We start from the raw sequence: 22,109 nt of genomic DNA on the forward strand, positions 1-22,109 counted from the left end.
GTGGGATGGACAGAAGATGCTCTTGCACAGACACACGGACAGGGCTTTGGCCGCCTCTGCCTCCCCAGTAGCGATGCCCACGTGCTGGGGACACCCAGGCAGCCCCGACCCGCTGCAGGGTGAGGAGAAGCTGCCAAATTAATGCACACTGTGATTAAGTTACAAATAGACGTACCCATCATTAACCAATTGACATGATCATAGAAGCACAGAATGGACTGGGTTGGAAAAGCCCTCAGGGATCATCCAGTCCAACCCTTGCTCCAACTCCAGTCCATTGACTAGATCACGGCACTAAGTGCCATGTCCAATCTCAGTTTACAAACCTCCAGGGCCGGTGAGTCCAGCACCTCCCTGGGCAGCCATTCCAATGCCTGACCACCCTCTCTGTAAAGAATTGCTTTCTAATCTTCGGCCTAAATTTCTGACCACCTGATAAACAAGGGGATATTTTTCAAGTTTTAGAACCTTCTGCACGGCAAGAGACAGAAGGTGAAGCGATGCATTGTTTAGAAGCAGAGTGCTTAGCTTATATTTGACTAATAATAGATGTATTGTAAGTTAGAAACTAATCAATTATAACTACATTAACTATTAGTGTAGCCGTGTGTTAAAAATTTCCAAAATTCGTAATTAATATGTAATAATTACGTGAATATAAGCAATGCAAGAGCATCCAATCTGTGCAGCGCTTACGAAGGGTGATCCCCAGCGCTGATAAAACACAGAATGCTGCTTAACAGCGTAACTGACTCTGCTCGTCAGGTTGTTTCTTTGTTTCGAGGGCTCGCTCGGGAACAACCACCACCCGGGGGGACCCCGCACAGCCACGCCCCGAGTGGATCTTTCCGCCGGGAGGCTGGAACCGCCACCCACATGTCGGCCGGTTCGGGCGGGACCGGCCCCGGCGCGGCCCCGGGAGCAGCATAGGCTCCGCCCCCCGCCACGTGGCTCCGGGAGCGCGAGGAAGGCGGCCCCGCCACTTCCCCTTCCGCCGCTTCCGGTTCCGCGCTGCGGGTCGTTCCCGCCGCGCACGTGGGAGCTCCCCCGGTGCCGCCGCCGCCGCCATGTTGGTGCTGTTCGAGACCGCCGCGGGGTACGCCATCTTCAAGGTGAGGGGAGGGGGCGGCGCCCCGGGAGCGTGCGGCTGCCGCGGGGCTACCGGGGAGGGCTGGGAGAGCTGGGGCTGTTCGGCCGGAGGGGAGCTGAGGGGGATCTGATCAGTGGGATCAGTATCTCAGGGTGGGTGTCAGAGGACGGACCAGACTCTGTTCAGTGGTGCCCAACGCCAGGGTGAGGGGCAGCGGGCACAGACTGAAACACAGGAGGGTCCATCTGAACACGAGGAGAAACTTCTTCGCTGGGACGTGCCAGAGCCTGGCCCAGGCTGCCCAGAGCGGCTGTGGAGTCTCCTGCTCTGAGACATTCAAACCCGCCTGGTTTATGGGTACAAACTGGAACAGGAGGTTCCGCTTAAATCTGAGAAGAAACTTGTTCCTAGTGAGGGTGGCAGAGCCTGGCCCAGGCTGCCCAGGGGGGCTGTGGAGTCTCCTTCTGTGCAGACATTCCAACCCGCCTGGACACCTTCCTGTGTAACCTCATCTGGGTGTTCCTGCTCCATGGGGGGATTGCACTGGATGAGCTTTCCAGGGCCCTTCCAACCCCTGACATTCTGGGAGTCAGTGGACACGACCCTGTGTGATCTGCTCTGGGCTTGCGGGATCTCCCTGCAACCCCAAACTCTGTCATTTTGTCACCTTGGGGGCTCGTGGAGCTTGATGATCTTAAACGCCTTTTCCAACCAAAATGTTTCTGTGTTCGCTCTGACTGCTCTCCTGCCCCTTCTGAGTTAGTTAGAAATCACCTTTCCAGTGGGATCAAACCTGCGCAGTGAGCCGCACCATCTCAGCCTTCCACACAGCCAGGAGGGGCTGAAAATAACCCCCATTTTAACTTTTGGAAGCGAGCTCAGCAGCAAGCGAAGGCAGAGGAGAAGCCAAGTCCCGGTGCACAAGTGCTGCAGGTCTGGAGGGCGGACAGGTCTGCGCGTCCTTACTGGGATGGACAGGGGAGGGCACCCTGCGTCAAAATATTCTATGCAGAGTTTACCTTTTTCTTGTTTTTTTTTTTTTTTTCTTTTTGGAAGCAGTCTTTAAAGATTGTCACTGCTGGGTGCTTTTGGGGAGGTTATTTGTCTGGGGTTGGTTTGTTTGGTTGTTTTACTCGAGGTTTGTGACAGAATTTGTGCTTCTGAATTTTGGGAGGCGGTGACAGTCACCCGCTTGCCTTTTCGGCAGCGTACACAGGTTTCCATGGCCAGCATCACTGTGCTCTGCCTTGTTCCTTGGTGATCAAGGACTATCGGCCTCTGCAAGCTGTGTCGCTCTCAGCTATTCCCCTGTAGGTGTTGCTCTCGTCAGAGGAGCAAACAGTCTAAAATAATAAGGAAAAATGAGGCATGGCCATGTTCTGAATCTTGGAAGGCTTTTTCTAGTGTGTCTTACTATCTTCCAGGGCACAAAATATCCATAGGTATGTAATTTCTATATACTAGCAACCTTGATTTAGCAGCTTCTATGTCTTTGTTATTCTCTGTGCCCCCATGTCTGTTTACAGAGGCTGAAGATTCTTTGGGCTTCGGGATAGGAAAGATGAATTGGAGGAAAGAATCAGCAGGCTGAGGAAAGGAAGAGTTGCCCTCAGGTTTTTCTGTGCCTCCAAGTCCTGTAGGAAATGAGTTACTATGTTTATTTGCTCAGCTACTAATTGAGTTTTAAAAAGACGACCTCCTTGGACCTGGGTTTAAAAATCCGCAAGGGAACAAAATCTCATAATCCCAAGAGCAATTTCTGCACTGAATCAAGTTGCAATTGTGATGGATTTATGCTGTGGGGACATAACCACAAGATTTTTGAGTGAAGCGTAAAGAACACAGTGTTGTGAAGCTCTGGGCCGTGCTGTTCCCCTGAGCGCTTTTCTAGGAATCTGCAGTACACTCTGCGCTTTGGGAAATGCACAGAGGCTCTCGGGGTGTAACTGCTGACCTCCCGCTGCTCAAAAACTGAGGGGATCCCCTTTGTACAGAGCTGAGATTAAGCCCTGGCTGCCTCTTAAGTAAGTCTTGGCTCAGCTGATTAAGCTGTGGTGCAAAGTTGTCTCTGTGGAGATGTCTCTTTCTTCCTTGGGCTAGGTCAGATGGATGAAAACACCTTGTGGGAGATCAGTCCTTCCTGTTCGGTGTCCCAGTCGGGTTTGTATGTTCCCAAAGCAGTGGCAGGTTTGGCTCTAGGTCACGGGGGCTGTGGATGAGTCCTGTAGAGGAGGTGGAGCGAGCCCAGTTTTGACCAGCAAGGGGAGCATCCTGCTTTGATGTGCAGGCTCAGAAGGACCCAGCCATCATTGAGCAACCTCTGTCATTCAGCAGAAAGTAAAACCGCTGTAAATAACGATTGTGTATTGGTAGGATGGCTAATGCTGCTGAGACCGGAGATCACCCAGCTGCCGTCTGCTGACTCAGTCAGTGTTAACTTCCAGTGGCTGGATGTGTAAATCTGCTTCAGGGCTTTTCTGCTGAATGCAGGGTTGAAGGTTGTTCAGAAGTGCTTTAAACATTGTTTTGTGTGTGTTTGTTTTCTCTCTCTAGGTTCTGAATGAGAAGAAGCTCCAAGAAGTTGACAGTTTATGGAAAGAATTTGAAACTCCTGAAAAAGCAAACAAAATGTAAGCAGTTTTATATGGGCATAGCAGCCTGGCTTTGGGAAGGACATGAGTGCCTGTAGAGTTATGCACGTCGGAGGTTCAGAAAGAAGTAGCGTTTTTTATTTTGCAGCATTGTAAAACCTAAGAGCTGTGAACAACGATAATGTGAAGTTAGATTCTCAGGGAAACCTAAATTGGAATATCAAAGTGAAAGAAATAACTGATTTTTCCTTGTAATGAAATTAAGCCACAGAAGTCACTACCATGTGCCACTGAAGCAAAAAATTAAATAATATTTTAAGGAGATCTGGCTGCTTTGACAGGAACATCCAAGCTCGTAATGCTGGAACTGGCTGAAATAACAGGTTTTTTGTGCTCACAGGAAGTTCTTAAGAAAAAAAAAACAAGTTTAATTCATGTGAAACTAAAAACACGTGCATGGCTGCGAATTGAGAGTTGGTGGTGTTGCCGATGCCGCTGGCGAGCGCTGGCACAGGGACCGCAGTGTGTGCTGGCCTGGCCAGCGCTGTGTCCTGGAGCCGGGGACAGCAGTGCTTTGCTGCCCAGTCTGCCCGGGGTGCTTTGTTTGGAAGATTTCTAACCAGCTTTGGTTATAACAGACTCCTCTGAACAAGCCGTGCCTTGTGATTTGGATTTATTGCACTCTGTAACAGTGTTTAGAGGAGAGGACAGAATATCCCGCATCTTCCTGCTTGTAGTGTTGTTAATCTTGTCTTGGAAACTTTGTCTTGGCCGCTTGCTAGACGGAATGCGGCTCTTAATGGATCTCCCCTCCGATCAAAGTAACTCCTCTCATTCCTGCCTGTCTGAAAAGGCATCAGGATGAGCCTGGAGCTTCTGTTGGGCTGTACGAAGGCTTAACGCCAGCACCCAGCTTTATCTGTGACCTTGCTGCCTTCGCAGACACTTGACTCACAAAGCACGGTGGTTAATCAGAGCCGGTGGTTAATCAGAGCCGGATTAGCCAAATGCCCGGCCCTGACAAGGAATTTACAGGATTGAGAGAGCTCCTGAGCTGTAAGCCTAGATGTCAACACCCCAGCCTGCGTGAGCGGGAGAGGATCCCACAGTGGCCGTTAAGCACCGTCCGTACAGTTTGTGGCTCTGGTCAGCAGTTAGGGAGGGCACGGGAGGACGTTCTGTTGTTTCTTTTCAGCTCACAACTTGTATTCTAAACATCTAATTACAAGGGAGGACTTGAGGGTTCCTGAGCAATGAATCAGTCCAGTTTTAAAGGCTTTGAAGATGCATTTGGCTGCAAAGCCTGTTAAATGTGAACCGTGCGTTCCACAGAGGCGGGTTCCTTTTGAAGAGGAGTGGGAAGATGCTATCGGCACTTCATCAGGGCACAGTGCTGAGATTCAGGTGGATGATGTCTGTCTTTAAGTATGAACTACAAAACAAAAAGGAGGCTTATGTTTTCTGATTGTGATGGTCCTAGAAATACCAAATCAAAATTCCTTCTTTTTCTCTTTTTTTTAATAAAATTTGTGGGACCCAGCTGAATAGTTCGATCAGGCTCAAACTTGATCAGCAGGTTTAGTGCTCTTGCTTGTTTTTGAGGATCTGGATATCGATCTCTGCTCTCTCGCAGTCTTGGGGAGAAGAGGGGAACTGGAGTAGCAGAGGCAGAAAAAAAAGTATAATGGTTCTAGCATCTGGTTTATGTCTCTTTCTTTACACACTTGTATTTTTCTTCTGTAGAGTAAAACTGAAACACTTCGAAAAATTTCAGGACACAACAGAAGCACTTGCTGGTGAGTTGACACCATTCTTACAAAACCAGAAAATCCTTGTTGTGCACTAGTTCACTCATTACTTCCCTCCATCCCTGCTCTGTTCCTTTGCTTAGTGTTTAAATCGCAAAGTTTTCAAAGTCAACTGGTCCTGTTGGTTGATGAGGTCGTCCATCCAGTCTATAGTGCAGTAGGGATGTAGTAAAGTCTCGTTTTTTCCTACCGTACTTATTCCCAAGCAGCTCACCAGTGAGCAGCATGTGGGTTTGTCTGCTATCTGTAGCCTGTTGTCAATGATGGATTCTTGTTGAAGCTGAATGTAACTGATTTGAGTCAACATTTCGTCACTACCACTGAGACAACAGGCACAGCAGAGTACACAGATTATTATAACTGCCCTTGTTTTATGGATGCATATTACACTTGTGTTTTTTCAGCCTAAAAAAAAAAAAAAGCCTGTAATCTTAGAAGAAATTCAGGAGTTTAAACAAAAAGCCTTTTGTTCGATAGTTTTTTACTAATTCAACAGTTAACTGCTCGATGCTGTGGGTTAGTTTGAAGAGAAAGGATAGAAGTTGTACCTAATCATTCAGAACTGGTGCACCTGTTGCTCTATGACAGCAGCAAGGGAACGTTCCCCATCACATCTATGACTAGAGAATGGATCTTTGTATTCTGATGGGGTAGGAATAGCTTCTAAAAGAAGGCAAGGAAACAAGAATGGAGACACTACCATCATACAGGAGTTGGAAGTGAAACTACTGAGATTGAAGCTGCTGTATGTTCCTCTACCTGGCATATTTTTTGGATTTTGTTGCTTTTGCATAGATTTGGATTCAGATAATGTATCATGTAGTTATAGTGATTCAAAAACAAGAAACAAACAAACAAAAGCCACCTCATAGAAAAAAAAAAAACAATTAAAAAACCCCTAGAAACAAACAAACAAAACCAAAACTTCTGCTACTTTGCTTCAGGTTGACTTATCCGTGAAATGGGAGAGGTTATTCAAGCTACCTACATCGTGTTGATTTCGAAGGGTGGGCTATGTGTGTGGTGTTTCCAGTGAGTTAGGAGCTATTGGCCGGCTTGGAAGGTGGAAACCTATCTCCATTGTAGAAAGATTGAGAGGAGGCTCAGCACAGCACTTAGGTTTTTACCCTCAGCTTTCAGTAAGCTTCTGGAAATGAACAGTCCCTGGCTTCTGCTGTATTTACCCTGATGAAGAAGTTGCATCAATCGCAGAAGTTCAGTAGAGCACAGAGAATTGTATGTGTCCGCTTAAAAATATATTGTGCGGGACTGTAAAGCTTTTACAGATCTATTAATACTTGAGAATGAAGAATGGCCTTTTAAAGTTCTTCAGGCTGGGTGCTGTATTAAAAGGGTTTGTGTCTAGCTGCCCAGTCAGTGTGTTTGGCATCACTCCTTGTTGGGCTCTAGACAGCACATAATCATTGGCAGAGGATGTAAATAAGCCGTTACTCTGCAGGATATCATGGTTGCTGACCAAGGGACCTGGAAAACAATTGGTTAATTAAATAGTACACAGAATGTTCCTGCATAGCTTTGCCTTCAGAAATGTTAAAGGTGTATCTAAAGCACATGGTATACTGTTCCTAGAGATCCTTAAACAAAATTGGCAGAAATAGAACCGAAACCACATGGAGAAAGGAGAGGCAACTGGGAGGAAGGTTTTTCATTTAGGCCTCCAAAGGAGCAAGTATGTAATTTTCTTCTATTTTGATTTCAGCTGCTGCATGGCAAAGTAGCATTGCAGTTCGGACTAGAGCTGCTGTGGGCAGTTAAAATAAAAATACCAAGTTAGGAGAGCTATTTTTACAGGGTTTGGGAGGGGAAAGAAACTACATCTTTGGTCTTTTTGTTCTGTACAGCTTCCACAGCTCTTGTAGAAGGCAAGCTCAGCAAGAACTTGAAGAAGATTCTCAAGAAGATAGTGGCAAAAGATGCCCATGAACAGCTGGCTGTTGCAGATGCCAAACTTGGAGGTGTCATAAAGGTGATAGTGGATTCTGCTGTTCTTCCTTCTGCCTCAGGCTGCTGAAATCTTACAGTCAGGTTCCAGAGGTTTTGCAGTTACTAGCAATGGAATCTGTGGAGGATATCTGCTCCTTATGATCAAACGGGTACTGCTTTTGTACTGGGAAGATGGCATCTCGAGTACTCAAATGGGTGATGCGGTAAAAGCGCTCTGAGGTGTTCAGGTTTGCTTGATTTCTCTCGGAAGTATTGGTTAGGAGCCCAGCAGATTAAAAAATGAGTTTCCCTAATGATTGCATCCAAAAAGCAGATGGGATGTCTCTTAGGTGTCAAATGCCAGGTTCCCATCTGATTGTTTTTTTTCTGACCACCTCCTCATGCTGACTTAGACTTATGCAGACTGCAAAATGAGGAGGATTTAGCATTAAAGTGAATAATACCAAGGACTTTGAACTGATCATTCAGTTTTGTTCTCTGAAAAAAAACCCAAAGCCCCCAACCCTCTACCTCTGAATTTTCTCTCTGTGGCCAAACTGTTTCTAGTAAACTGCAAAATCTTGGATCTTCAGTTCTAGTGTCTGCATAGCAGATAGAGCATTATTATAAATCTCTTCAGTCTGGAATTGTTACTGTGTGGGGAATGGGGTTGTCTCTACCTTGAGAGTCAGAGATGACTGTACCTGTTGTGTGATCGCAGGGCTGCAGAGGGAAAACCCGGTCCAGCGAGACAGAAGGGCTTTGAGGAACGTTGTTGTGCCTGACTGTGGGCCACTGGTTTCTGTCTTGCAGGACAAGCTGAATTTGAGCTGTATCCACAGCCCGATGGTTACGGAGCTCATGCGAGGGATTCGCTCGCAGATCGAGGGCCTGATCACCGGCCTCCCTTCCCGAGAGATGGCAGCCATGTGTCTGGGGCTGGCGCACAGGTGAGTCCCTTTTACCCCGCTCCGTGTCCTTGGCTCTGCTGCGTTGCTGGCGATGTCTCTGAATCACAGGATCCCAGAATGTGAGGGGTTGGAAGGGACCTGGAAAGCTCATCCAGTGCAATCCCCCCATGGAGCAGGAACACCCAGATGAGGTTACACAGGAAGGTGTCCAGGCGGGTTGGAATGTCTGCAGAGAAGGAGACTCCACAACCTCCCTGGGCAGCCTGGGCCAGGCTTTGGCACCCTCACCAGGAAGAAGTTCCTTCTCAGATTTAAGTGGAACCTCTTGTGTTCCAGTTTGCACCCATTGCCCCTTGTCCTGTCACTGGTTGTCACTGAGAAGAGCCTGGCTCCATCCTCCTGACACTCCCCCTTTCCATATTGATCCCCATGAATGAGTCCCCCCTCAGTCTCCTCTTGTCCAGCTCCAGAGCCCCAGCTCCCTCAGCCTTTCCTCACACGGGAGATGCTCCACTCCCTTCAGCATCTTGGGGGCTGCGCTGGACTCTCTCCAGCAGTTCCCTGTCCTGCTGGAACTGAGGGGCCACAACTGGACACAAGATTCCAGGTGTGGTCTCCCCAGGGCAGAGCAGAGGGGCAGGAGAACCTCTCTGACCTACTGACCACCCCCTTCTAACCCACCCCAGGTACCATTGGCTTCCTGGCCACAAGGGCCCAGTGCTGGCTCATGGTCACCCTGCTGTCCCCAGGACCCCCAGGTCCCTTTCCCCTGCACTGGTCTCTAATAAGTCGTTCCCCAACTTATACTGGAACCTGGGGTTCCACACTCTCCAAGTTAAGGCACACTTTTATCTGAAATCTTGTTTTTTAAAGGAAGGGCTTTCCAGTTTGCACCCACCCTTTAGGGAAAGGCTTAATCTTCACCTGAATTTGAAGTTGAGAGTTTTCCTTTGCATGTTACGTACTTCAGGATTTGGTTTAAAATGTCTCTGTAGCAGTCAAATGGGTCATTTAAAACTCCGTTGCCACAGAGGCACAAGGTGAACACCATATTTGCTGATTTATGCTAGAATAAATACCCATGTAATACATAACGTAAATGTTAAAGGCAGAGTTGTCTTCTCACCTTGCTGCCACTGCCCTTTAGCTTCAGTGGAGCAGTAGTCAAATACAAAGTTGTTGCATCACCATGGGGTCAGGGATTCATCCATGAGTAACTTAATCCATATTCTGACGTGCGCTTATCCTGTCTGTGAGCCATCGACAAGTTAGAGAACTGCTTCGCTCTAGCTAATTCCTTACAAATACGCCTGTGCGTTTGCTTACAAAATTGGCATTAATATTGAAGAAGAACTTTGAATATGCAAGTCCTCATTGATATGGAGTATCTTCTACTGCAGCATCCTGAGAACTTTTAAACATACATTAAAGCCAGATGATAATGGCTTTCTCTGACAGTGAGAATCTGTTCCAGGAGGTTTCTCCTGTCGCTTCACATTAGCATTCCTGCCGGGTGGGTGCAGTTTTGGGGATTGCCTCCGGCTGCTGCGGAACCGGAGGCACAGTTGACAAATACTTTTTGTGGGGAACCGCGTGTAAAGAAAGAAAGAAACCGCCAGCTGGTTTCCTGGCACAGCCCTTGCGGTCTGTGTGCGTACACGGGTCAGAGCTGCTGCGGAACTCGTCACCGTGGTGTCAGGATGCTGATGAAACTGCGTTTCTGTCTCCTCAGCCTTTCCCGATACAAGCTGAAGTTCAGCCCCGACAAAGTAGATACCATGATTATCCAGGCAATTTGTAAGTATATTCAGAGCTTAAGTTATTAATGGGTTTGGTTTAGGATAGCTGACTTCTTTACATGGTTTACAGGAAAGTACTGCTGTCAGCTTCCTCCCAGCGTGTTTTGGCAAAGGGGTGCTGGTGCTTAGCTAGGTGCAAGGTGTGCTTTCTTAGTAGGGTTTTGCACAAGCAGGAACATTTTTAGGGTGATACAGTGATCTGATGTCCACTTTTTCTTAGCATAGAGATCAGCTGAAATATGGCCTGTGTGAGTTCAGTCCTCTGGGGATTTTGCTCCCCAACAGGCTTCCTTTCTGAGTGGTGATGGGAGAAGGGGCCCCACACAGCAACGTTTTCTGACCTGTCGTTTGGTACCATCTTGCATAGAGGGCAATGTAGATATAAGCTCTTACGTTAGGCACGTAAAACCTGCCGCAGCATGTAACGCTGCATTCTATCTCCTTGCTTTCTTAATGGAAAACAAACCGAAATTGTAAACACAGCTAGGAAAGCTCGTTCCTCATTTTTCCTTGAAGCCATCCACATTGTGATCGGCGTGCTTGCTGTGAAGCACTGGTGAGGAATCCTGTTTGGAACATTGATTCCCAGACTGTTGTCAATGATGGAATATAGTTAAGCTGAAATTCATGATTTAATTCAGTTCATTCGTCACTACCACTGAGACAACAGATGGGAATGTTGGTATTGCGTTAGAGGAAAATATTTTAGCCTTAGGGCTCTGCAGGAACATATGCTGGGGGTGTTATACTTTTATGTTTTAAATCCTGTTATTGGTCATATCTGGTAAGTGGTGAGCCTGTTGGGTTTGTGTTTGCTACATTTATATTATAAAGGCAACTTAATACATTCTTTTAAGTCAAGTAATTGAATAAAAGATCAGTTTCTCACCATTAAAACATCTTTTACCTTCAAGTTTTGTACATGGCTAAGTTTAACATCAATCTTGTGTGTAGTGCTTTGACTGAGAGGAGCAATAACTGGAATATTAACAGGAATAAGAACTGGCTGCTGGTCCCTGTCCAGGGGAACGTGCTCTGCAGCTCTTCAAGGAGTCTGTCCAAGGCAGTCCCAGGGATTAAACTTTCACACTGCACTCATGGGAATACTGATATTCCTAAAATATTGTGCCTGGCATCATGTAGAAAAGTAGAGACTTCTAATGTACTGCAGCTTATGTTTCACTCCAGTCTTACGGGATAAAATACTTCAGCTTATCTCCCTTTACGCTGCTTAAATTTGTCGTTTTGAGAGTTTTCCATTTTCAGATTACGTCCGTTCTTCTTTCTCTTAGCGCTTCTTGATGACTTGGACAAAGAACTGAATAACTACATCATGCGCTGCAGGGAATGGTATGGCTGGCACTTCCCCGAACTGGGCAAAATCATCACAGATAACCTAACGTATTGTAAATGTGTGCGGAAAGTTGGTGAGTAATAAGGAGGTAGAAGCTTTCTATTGATGGTTCTTTTATTATTTTTTTTAATAACGAAGTTTGCAGTGCAGAGAGAGACTTGGGGTTGTAAGGGAGCTTTTTTGCCCAGTTGCAGGAAGAATTACATAGGTTTGGTTATTGGTAAATAACTGCTTGCTTCCTGGAATTCTTCCTCTGTAATCATGCAACAGCAAATTTCGCAGCAAGCAGCTGCTGAAAAGGGAAAGTAGTCAGAGTTACATGTAGGGTGCTTCTTTCTAGTTTCAAATTGAACATTTCCAACCCTTCTCAGCTAATATAAACATAAAGGCAGAACATTGACATATGTTTTGGGAGTTTGGAATAGGATGACAGCAGACTTGACTTGCTGTTGTTATTTTGGCCTTTTATCTTCATCTGTTTCTGTGCTTTTTTTACTAGTTCATCTCGCCCCCAGCACAAACTCGCTCTCATCTGTCCCCCACAGGAGACAGGAGCAATTTTGCCTCCTCTGATGTTTCTGACATCCTACCGGAGGAGATCGAGGCGGATGTGAAGGCTGCCGCTGAGATTTCCATGGGGACAGAAGTGTCAGAAGAAGATATAAACAACATAATCCATCTCTGTGATCAGGTGTGTACGTGTGGATGAACCGCAACAGGAACGCCGCTGGAGCTGGCCGTGTCGGAGCCTCTTCTGCCGAGGAGAGGTCGCTAAAAGCCTTGTGATGGCAGTGATGATTCCTATATGGTTGCTCTCCTGATGTACAGACATGAGGGTGCACAGTCACTACCTCATCTGAGCCATCTCGGGCTGCTGGTGTCCGCACAACGAATGGGCAGACTTTTGGTTGGAATTCTGGCATTGCTGAGCTTTTCAGTCCTTGAGATCACAGAACCCCAGAATGTCAGGGGTTGAAGGGCCCTGGAAAGCTCATCCAGTGCAATCCCCCATGGAGCAGGAACACCCAGATGAGGTTACACAGGAAGGTGTCCAGGCGGGTTGGAATGTCTGCAGAGAAGGAGACTCCACAACCTCCCTGGGCAGCCTGGGCCAGGCTCTGCCACCCTCACCAGGAAGAAGTTTCTTCTCAAATTTAAGTGTAACCTCCTGTGTTCCAGTTTGTACCCGTTGCCCCTTGTCCTGTCACTGGTTGTCACCCAGAAGAGCCTGGCTCCATCCTCCTGACACTCCCCCTTTCCATATTGATCCCCAGGAATGAGTCCCCCCTCAGTCTCCTCTTGTCCAGCTCCAGAGCCCCAGCTCCCTCAGCCTTTCCTCACACGGGAGATGCTCCACTCCCTTCAGCATCTTGGTGGCTGCGCTGGACTCTCTCCAGCAGTTCCCTGTCCTGCTGGAACTGAGGGGCCACAACTGGACACAAGATTCCAGGTGTGGTCTCCCCAGGGCAGAGCAGAGGGGCAGGAGAACCTCTCTCGACCTAAATAATGCTGCTGTGTAACTTCTTTTTAATCTGTGGCTTTGTAAGCACCCTGTGTTAAAAGTGGAGTGCTAAGGCCCCAGAAGAGTGAGGAGCTCTATCCCGCTTCCGTGAACTCCCAGCTGGATCCTTTTGTGACTTTAGCGGGAGTGGCAGGATTAGAAGGAGCGAGTTCCTGTTCTTGGTCTGGACTGGGCTGCTTTTTTATGTGCATTCTCATTGTGTGTATTTCTATGGAGCGAGCAAAGAGCATTTATCCCATTTCAAGAGAATGGTGGCGAAGATTTATGTGGAAACTGAATGTTCCAGGGTTTTGTCCTAGCGAAAATGCCCTTACCGAGTATTTTTGTTCTGCTTCGCTGTCTTTGGCACATTGTCAGCTCCTTTATCGGGAGCTTTGCGGAGAAAAGAAGTTGCATAAGGGCATGAGCAATACAGATCCAATATACTTTGTGGCTGGAGCTCTGCTCTGGGCATATGCTCTATAGAAAGCTTTCCATACCTCTGGCCCGTGGCTGGCTGAGCATTTTGCATTTCATTAGTCTCCTTTGTTGTAAGTCTCGGTGCTTCCTCAACTCTACATATTTAGCTCTTTGTATTTGTTGGTTGGCTAATACTGATTCCCATGCCCAGGTGATTGAAATCTCGGAGTATCGGACGCAGCTGTACGACTACCTGAAGAACAGAATGATGGCCATCGCTCCCAATCTCACCGTCATGGTGGGCGAGCTGGTCGGAGCAAGGCTCATTGCTCACGCAGGTGGGTTCCGCTCAGCGGTGTAAATCAAGCTTAGGTGACCTCCCGGGAGGTTTTCTCTGCGGAGCTTGTCGGTTAAAAGCATTACGCAAGGCCCTGGTGAACATCTGGTGATGAAGGGGGGCTCTCGAGGAACCTGGGAGTACCAGCGTGCGCTTGGTAGCCGTCTGTGATGACAGAGTTCTCAGTTGGCCTGAACTCCTTTTGGAATATGAGGGCAACTGAAGTCACTACCTCTTCTGAGACGCTTCCTGAGCCTCCAGCTGATATTCCAGCTGCTTCCGAGGTGAAACACTGACAAACCACCATTAGGCTTGGCCAGTCAGACTGGCTCGAGGTAGCAGCCGTATTTTGGGTATCTGTTCTGCGGTGACACGTTCTTGCTGCCAGAGCTTGTCGGGAGTAGGCGTTACTCCAGTGGGATATGTTTTATTGAGTCAGCCTTCTTTCCCACTGCTGAAATGAAGCCGGGGCAGGGTGAGTTGAAGTGTGAAGGACTGAAATGGCTTACCTGTCCTTCAGGAAATGAATGTGAAGCAGCTCCCTTAGATGGTTTGGACCCTCCTACTTGTGATCAGTGTAGGAATTTAGCCTCCCGCTTCTCCAGCTGCTCCTCTGACAAATTCCCCTTGCTGTGTTACCTTCTTCTAGGTTCCCTCTTGAATCTGGCAAAACATCCAGCATCAACAGTTCAGTTGCTGGGTGCTGAGAAGGCGCTTTTCAGAGCGCTGAAGACTAAACGGGACACACCGAAGTTTGGCCTTATCTACCATGCTTCGCTGGTGGGACAATCCAATCCCAAAAACAAAGGAAAGGTGAGTTGCAGAATTGTCTACCAGCTTGGCTTTTTCCCAGAGCATTTGTATCTGTTCATGGGATGGCTTGAGCTTCACAGTGAGGCTCCTTGTGTGCTTTACCTTACTGCATTGCTTCATGGTTACATGCAAAACGGTAGTGTCCCACAGATCTTTGGATGTCATTCATTCCTGTTTGAAAAAGTGAACGGGATTGTCCATTCCACACGTCTGAGTAATAACAGATTCGTTCCCGCTGAGTCTTGATGTAGCCCTGGCTTCCTCAAGGCACGTGTTACTGCTTTCGTCTCTCTGATAGTAAGCTGAGTTGTTCCAGGCTTTAGTCTCGCCTGAAAAATCAGACTCTTGTTGTGCTAAAACTGGTCACTTGTGTGGCTTGCTCTTAAAGAGCTTTGGCTTTTAGAATGCAGGTGGACAAATATGTGTTTTGATTTGTGGAAAAAGCTATTCAGCTGGAAATGACACCTCAAACTAACCTGACATAATGGTTGGGCTGGAGCGGGATATGTATAACTGACTTGCTGTCTCAGATGTTTCCCTCTTATTTATCAAGAAAATAAGGTGTTACATTAACAGGATTTCACTGCCAAAAGAATTATGTACTAATTGGTTTTGGGATGAAGCGATAGTAGTAAATAGTTACTTCGTTCTTTTGTTTGTGGGTGTGGTTTCCAGATCAGAGCGAATTATTGCCTTGTATTAAGTCTTAGCATTTAATACTGTTTGGCTTTTCCAGATTTCTCGAATGCTGGCAGCTAAGACTGCTTTGACTATTCGCTACGACGCCCTTGGGGAGGACACCAACGCCGAAATGGGAGCTGAGAACAGACTCAAAGTGGAGACAAGACTGAGGCTTTTGGAAGAGAGAGGGGTAAGTCGAGCAGAGGGCTGCGCGGAGCCCACGTTTGTGTTCATGGTGCCATTTTCTGGTGTGCTGCTCAGAGTCTCTTCCCTTCACTGTGGCCTGGTGTCCCCTGCTCCTGTTGTCCACCGTGGCTCTCAAAAATCTGAACACTGGTGATGCTCGTTCTTCAGGAGCTTTCTCTGTAGCTAAAGCAAGACGTTGTTCTGTAAATTCCTGCATGGCCCTCCCATCGCTTAATGCATATCCTGCTTCTCCTTGCCTGCTGGTCCATCTGTTGCCGTCAGCACAGTGTGCTGGGAGAACGTGGGCTTCGCTTTCCTCTTTTTGGTGGCATGCCCGCTGCGTGTGATCTGCTAGATTAAAACTAGGTTCAGCCTAGCAAGCTAGAAGATGTGATACTAATGCTGTAATACGGCATCACTAAAACAAACAAGAAACATCCAGAAAAACCTGCCTGCTCCGCCTTGAGCGTTTCAAGGTGGGCAATGCTTCCTATCAAAACAAAAAGCCAGGAGCCGTGTTAATCCTAAACCACAAACTGATCACCTGACAAGCACAAATTTAATTCAAATCCAGTTTGGGGCCTGTGTTGTGGTTTTCAGGTGGGCTTTATGGCAGGCATAGGGTGATACCTGCCCTGACATGCAGAAAAAAAGCGTGCATGTAACGGAGCTGGTCTCGGGTCGGGGTTTAGAGGAACGATCTGCCGTGTCGCGTGGCCGCGAGGTGTTTGATCCAGTACCAGATGCCCTTTGATGGAATGGGGCTCTCAAAGAGCAATATTAGAAAGGCACTTTCTCACCTGTTACCTCCCCCTTGCTGTTCTGCCCGTAGACGTAAGACTCGGCCAGGTACACGAGTCTGACCAACAATATATGTTTGTATTTCCATTTTTAATTCCTTTCAAGAGCTGTGGAGCTTGCGTTGTGGTTTGTTTTCATTATGAGTAATCTGTTTTTCACTTCTAAATTTTTCTTGTAGATAAGAAGAATAAGTGGCACTGGAAAAGCCTTGGCCAAGGCAGACAAGTATCAAAACAAGAGGTGAATAGAGTTTCCTTTCAGCTTGGCTCAGTAGAAATAACTCTCCTTGTTTTTATTTCCGAGAAGCTTTTTGGTTGTGGAGTCACTTAAGATCCAGAAAATGTTTTCTGTGCTTTTAAAAGGGTGACAGTTCCAGTTGCTAATGGGAATTTCAGTTTTCTCACCTTCTCCAGTTGTGGAAAAGCCAATGAACTGGAGAGAGTCCTGATTTTCTACTAGTGAATTACTGACATCATCAGATAACAAGTGTATTTAGATGCTGTCAGCATCAGCCCAAAAATCTGAATAGTTTGGGGAGTAAGTATGTAGTAGCTTTATTTAATCTGAAGAAATTAAATTTGAGAAAAATCATAGTTTGACTGCATTTCTTTGACATGGAAGCTGTCCTAGAGCCCTGCTTATTTGTCTTATTCTTAGAAAAGAAAATAACACTTGTTTGGAGCAAAGCTTCATCTCTTTGTTAGATCTTGTAGGTAATAAGTAATATATACCTTAAGCAAGACAGATATAGGGTGTCTGCTCTGGACACTGTTAGAGCAGTTTCTAGTGCCCAGAGCGACACTGTTAAATTGCAACTGGGACAGCTGAACATCTAAGGATGGGAGCAGGTTATTATTAGTCTGAGACGTGACATCTGGGTTTTTCACTTAATTTGATTGCAGGCTGCTTGCTTCGCTCGGCCTGTTTATTTTGCTGAACCTTTGGCGTAGGGAGGGTAAGTGCTCAGCAAAACCAGGGCTGGGTGCTAGTTAAGCGAGGAAAAAACAGCGCCCTTGCACCCGTCTGCAGTCCCCAAACATATTTCTCAAGCCTAGCTGTAACTTTCCATATGTTAGGCGTTCAAAGGGATTGCTGGAGCTGCTTTTGAGAAGCCGATGTCAGTAAATAAATGAGGGCGTGTAAGGAGGCAGTGGAGACAACATACGTGCTGGTTTTTGACCTCTTCAAACGAGGAGTCATGAATTCCTGCCAGGACATGTTCCTGCTGTTAGACGTGCTCTGCAAACGTGTCTCGGCTTGGGGGGGGAGACCAAAGATCTTGTGCTCGGGCTGGTGGCCTGAAAGGGAAGCTGACTCAGCCCCCATCAAACCGTCCTTGTGGTACAAAAATCGCTGTAGTGCTGCTTGGTGCTGGAAGGGTTTTCAGGAGACTGGCAAGAATCTCTTTGTCTTTATGGAACTGTGGATCCTGGATGAACTGGCTGCATCCAAGTCATGTTTCAGAAGTTAATTGAGGTAGTTTTTAGAGATGAGGTTCAAATGAAGCGTTTCAGTATGCTTTCCAAAAAATACGCGAGAGCGCGCGTTGCCTACCTTGACCATGTTTACTTGCTGATTACTTATTTATTGATTGATTTAGCAGTAGTATTTTAACAACAACAAGGCAGCCACTAAGCTCTGTCCTGAGTTTAACTGAAACCGAGTCCTCTCTTTGCAAAAGGCCCTGTAATCATTTTTGGTAAAGCTACGTGCGGTGCTCATACCCGTAAGAATAATTTCCGACGCTCGGAGGATGAGTTGATGGCACTATCTGGTAGCATTGCCGTGTGATTCCCAGTCTAGTTGCTAGTCTCAGTTGCTGTTGTAACCTGTGCAAGGTAGTTACTTCATATTCCTATTTTAGGGACGTTTAGGTGCTCAGTATATGCCTGGGAGGGAATAGTTGAGGCTTAATGTTTTAAACCCCCTTTTCACCTTCAGTAGGAGTTCTGTTCTGAGTCAGAAATCAAATGATGTAGATGATGTAGTAGATGATTCAACTGCACCTGAAAAGGTGCAACTGAAGAGCTGGAGGAGCAGTGCAGAAAAAGCAAAAGTGAAGCTACCTCTAATTCCGTGTGTGTATAGGTATGAAAATACATCTCTCTAACCCTTGGGGTATGTTTATATGGACTTCCCAAATCGTGGGGAGCTCTGCGTGTGACTGTACAGCTGCGCTAGAAAGGCGTTGAGCAGCAGAGATCCATCTAATGAGTCATCCAAGTGCTCTTGGACAGATAGAAACCAGAACCAAGCTCCTACTTAAGCGCTGTGTTCAGTTCAGCTGGGGCAGTTGTGGTTTGTGGGGTTTGTCCTGCAGTCCCCATCGCTGCTGAACCACTGCAGAAAGGGCCTCGCTACCTGCAGATGCTTTTATTGAGTTGGGCAAGATTGGTTTGCGAATATTCTCGGGAGATTGTGTTGGAAAGTTTATATTCAACCGCAGGATCCTACCCGGGACCTACCTGCTCTTTTTGTTACTCAAACCGACTTGTTTCCTTCACTACAGCGAAGTAAAAATATTTGATCCATCTGGTGACTCTACGCTTCCCGCCGTTTCAAAGAAACGCAAAATTCAGGAGGTGGAAGAACAAGACGCAGAGGTTGCTGTGAAAGCAAAGAAGTTGAAAGTGGAGCTGAAAGGTCAGTCGCTGTGTCTGCGCATCGCGTGGGGGAGTTCACATTTACAGCCACCACCCTACCTGGGTTTTCTCCTTGGGTGCGACACAAAATCCAACCAAACAGCAAAACTCACAAGAATCCTTTATGGACTGATACCATACTGCAGTCAGTTGACTTTAGATTTCTGCTTTTAAAAGCATGTAGACACATTTAAAATCAAAACTCATATTCTTCTTGCGGAATTTCTTGTTCAGCAGGCTGGTGTTTAGTGGGCCTCGCTGTCTTGAAGACAAAAAAGCTCTTCTCTGTAAAGCCAGATCTTGTCTAATTTTACTTAAGGCATACTGGTTTATTCTGCATAGAAGAGTTTTCTGGCATGTTTCAACATACAAACATCGAATACCGAATTTGAGGTGAAATGGCACTTGGAAATTTCAGTCTGAATTTACATCGTACGTGAACAATCGTTACTCTCTGAAGAGAGAAAAATTAACAGAGGCCACAGTTGCTCTTTACTTCTCTATAAGTTACTGTATGAAGACAGATTTTTGGGCTGCAGCTGCTTTAGAGGCTTGAACTTTGCCCATTTGCTTTTTCGAGACTGTGGGTGTTGTCACAAACCTTTGAACCCCCTTCCCTTCCTGTATCCTCAGCGTCGTTCCCCTGCCATTATCAATCTCCCAGGCCTGAGCTGCTTGCAGGTGAAATACTACGTTCAATTCCAGCCTGGTCTCTTGCAGCATGATGAGGAGGTTTCTGTTTGTAAATTTGTGCTTTTATACACAAAACCTGCTTGTGTTTGCTCACTTTGCTTTACTGAGCACTGACACTTGCTGGGTCAGGTGCAGCTTAGCAGGTATCCGTGAGCTGCCAAGAATTATTTCAGCATTAGGCGATGTTCAGAATATTTAGAATCAGAGAGTCATTTTGGTTGGAAAAGACCCTCAAGATTGAGTCCAACTCCAGCACTAACCCACGTTTTAAAACTTCCCGAAACGTTAGGTTAAGGATTCAGTTGTGCTGCTTTTCTTCCTGAAAAGACGAGGCGTCCTTCAGATGATGGTTCATCGCTCCTTTTCCCTTCACTCATATCTGCCGCGTCGTTTTATTTGGGACACTTGGGCATTAGAAATTACTGTGAGCGTTGCTGCAGACTCTGAAGCCTGAGGAGGGACGGGAGATGGGACTATATACAGTCATTAAATGTCCCCAGACAGATGAGCTTTGCTGGAGAGCAGCGGCTGGAACCTTCAGGAAGGTGCTGGTGCCGGTGCCGCGAGCGCTGTGTGTCGTCGCAGTGAGAACCGCGACAGGCACCGCCGCCGCTGTGCCAGCCCTGATGGGTAATAACAAGTCATTTCTAGTGCAGCCCAGTGAAACACGTCCCGCAGCAAAACGCGCCGCCTGCCTCCTGTGCGGCTTTGATGGAGTTCATGCTCCCTTTTCAGCTGCTTCACGTTTCCCTGTGTCATACAAGGGGAGGCGAGGATACTTGTTTTTCACACATTTTGAGTGCCTTGTGCTTGCACACCGACTGCGAATAATGTGTACGGCAGGATCCACTTAGCAGTCCCTTTATCTGGAATCCTTTGCTGTTTTGCTTCTGGCATTTCTTAATGTCAAAAAACTGCCCGCGTTAGCTGGCTGTATTTTCCTATAGGCACAGGTAGAAATGTATTACCCTGAAGCCAACTTTGTTGTCTGAAGCTTGTGTCAGAGGCGCAGATTGACGTGTATTTTTGACTCGTGTAACCTGCTGCTGCCTTGAGGAACTCATCTTGTGACAAAGCACAATTGAGATGGTGTGTTTCAGGCTTTTCGTAATTGCAGTGGGTTTTTTCTCTCCTTTTGCTAAGTGACTGCTTCAGCCTGGTCATGATTGCCGCTTGGCTTCTTTACCCAGAGACTCCTGGTGCGTATTCTAGAAAACGGGAGGTAAATGGTAGGGTTAGATAGTGGTGAATAGCTCTGAAAAATAAATGTAAGAGGGCATTAATAAATCTTAGGTTAGCATTCCTCTCAGCTTTATATAAATCATTCAGTTGCTGTCTTCCAGGACAGGAGAGAATTTCTGCTTTTGCATTGAATGCTTTACGTTGGCTCAGCATTAAGAGATTTTGTGTTTGCCAGTCAAAACAGGTATGAAAACCACAGGTTTGAGGGTCCTTCTGTTGCTCTGGTGCTGTTGGTGAAGACACTTGGCAAACTGGGGACAGGCTTTTCTCAAAAAGAGCGCTTGTAAATGAATTTGGCAGCTGAGTGAACACACGTGAGCGTGTTTTACACTGTGGAGGATGCTGTTACCCCAAGAGATGTGGGGAGGGCTGTCTGAACATTGTCACTTGTCTCATGTATTGATTACAGCGGGGAGTCGTCATGCAGCCAAGGGCAAGGGAACAGAAAGCGGGTGTAAAGGGGCAGCGCGATATTTGGCATTCTTGCTATAGCTGTCGTGTCCTCTCACATCTCAGAGAGCTTTACCTTTTGTCTTTTGCTTTCTTAACTGGCAACCTGCGTTTTCTTTTTCTTCCTTCTGTGGTGCAGAAGAGGCGACTGTAGAAAATGACGAACCTGTCAAAAAGAAGAAGAAGAAAAAGGATAAGGGGAAGCAAGCGGGAGAAGAGGAGGCGGGGGGCGAGGAGCCCCCCAGCAGCCCCCCAGTGGAGGTGAGGAGAGCGGCCCAGCGCGCTGGCCCCTTCTGCGGGTGGATTCTGTCCTAAACACATGGAGCGAGGGGAGGGAAATGTCTTACCCGCATAACCCAGGGCACGCAGGGACACTATTTCATTATATCCATCACCGAGAAGGTTTGCCTCACAAAATAAGGTCAGCGACATGTTGCTTGGTGGTTTGTTCATGGCAGCATTTGTTTGTTTGCAGAACACAGAGAAAAAGAAGAAGAAAAAGAAGAAAGTGAAAGAGGAGGACGCAGACTGACGGGGAGCAGGGAGGAGCGCTGCCCTTCCTAACTTGTGTATCCTCTTTCATATGCAATCTGCATTGATAAGGAATAAAAACATTTTTATGAAATGAGATTTTCCGCCCACGTCTTTCTCACTTGGTTTGCTGTTTTTTGTAGCCGCTAGCAGGACTATTTCTAAGATGTAGCGTTTTAAATGAATGATCCACAAAATGAGTTTCTAGATGTGTAGATGTTCTGTTGCAGTTTAAAGAATTCCAAGGCTGTAGTAGTCTTAAGTTCTCCATAAAATGGATATAAATATCTCTGCATAATATCGAGGATGCGTTGA

The 22,109-nt window shown here is 46.7% G+C and overlaps 1 protein-coding gene across 1 annotated transcript; it reads left to right on the forward strand.

Annotated features, from left to right (window-relative positions):
* The first annotated feature begins 960 nt into the window (after window positions 1–960).
* Window positions 961–21,904, forward strand: NOP58 (NOP58 ribonucleoprotein). Its single transcript, XM_082055362.1, has 15 exons — window positions 961–1,112; window positions 3,644–3,720; window positions 5,425–5,477; window positions 7,352–7,476; window positions 8,247–8,383; window positions 10,077–10,141; window positions 11,436–11,570; window positions 12,043–12,188; window positions 13,630–13,756; window positions 14,405–14,568; window positions 15,305–15,439; window positions 16,415–16,476; window positions 18,746–18,879; window positions 21,403–21,524; window positions 21,739–21,904. Exons 1-15 carry the CDS (start codon window positions 1,068–1,070, stop codon window positions 21,793–21,795), a joined length of 1,584 nt encoding a protein of 527 aa, XP_081911488.1. The 5' UTR covers window positions 961–1,067; the 3' UTR covers window positions 21,796–21,904.
* Window positions 21,905–22,109: the final 205 nt, after the last annotated feature.

Source organism: Streptopelia decaocto (assembly GCF_964273445.1).
Source record: "Streptopelia decaocto genome assembly, chromosome: 6".
In the NCBI taxonomy this organism is placed as follows: Eukaryota; Metazoa; Chordata; class Aves; order Columbiformes; family Columbidae; genus Streptopelia; species Streptopelia decaocto.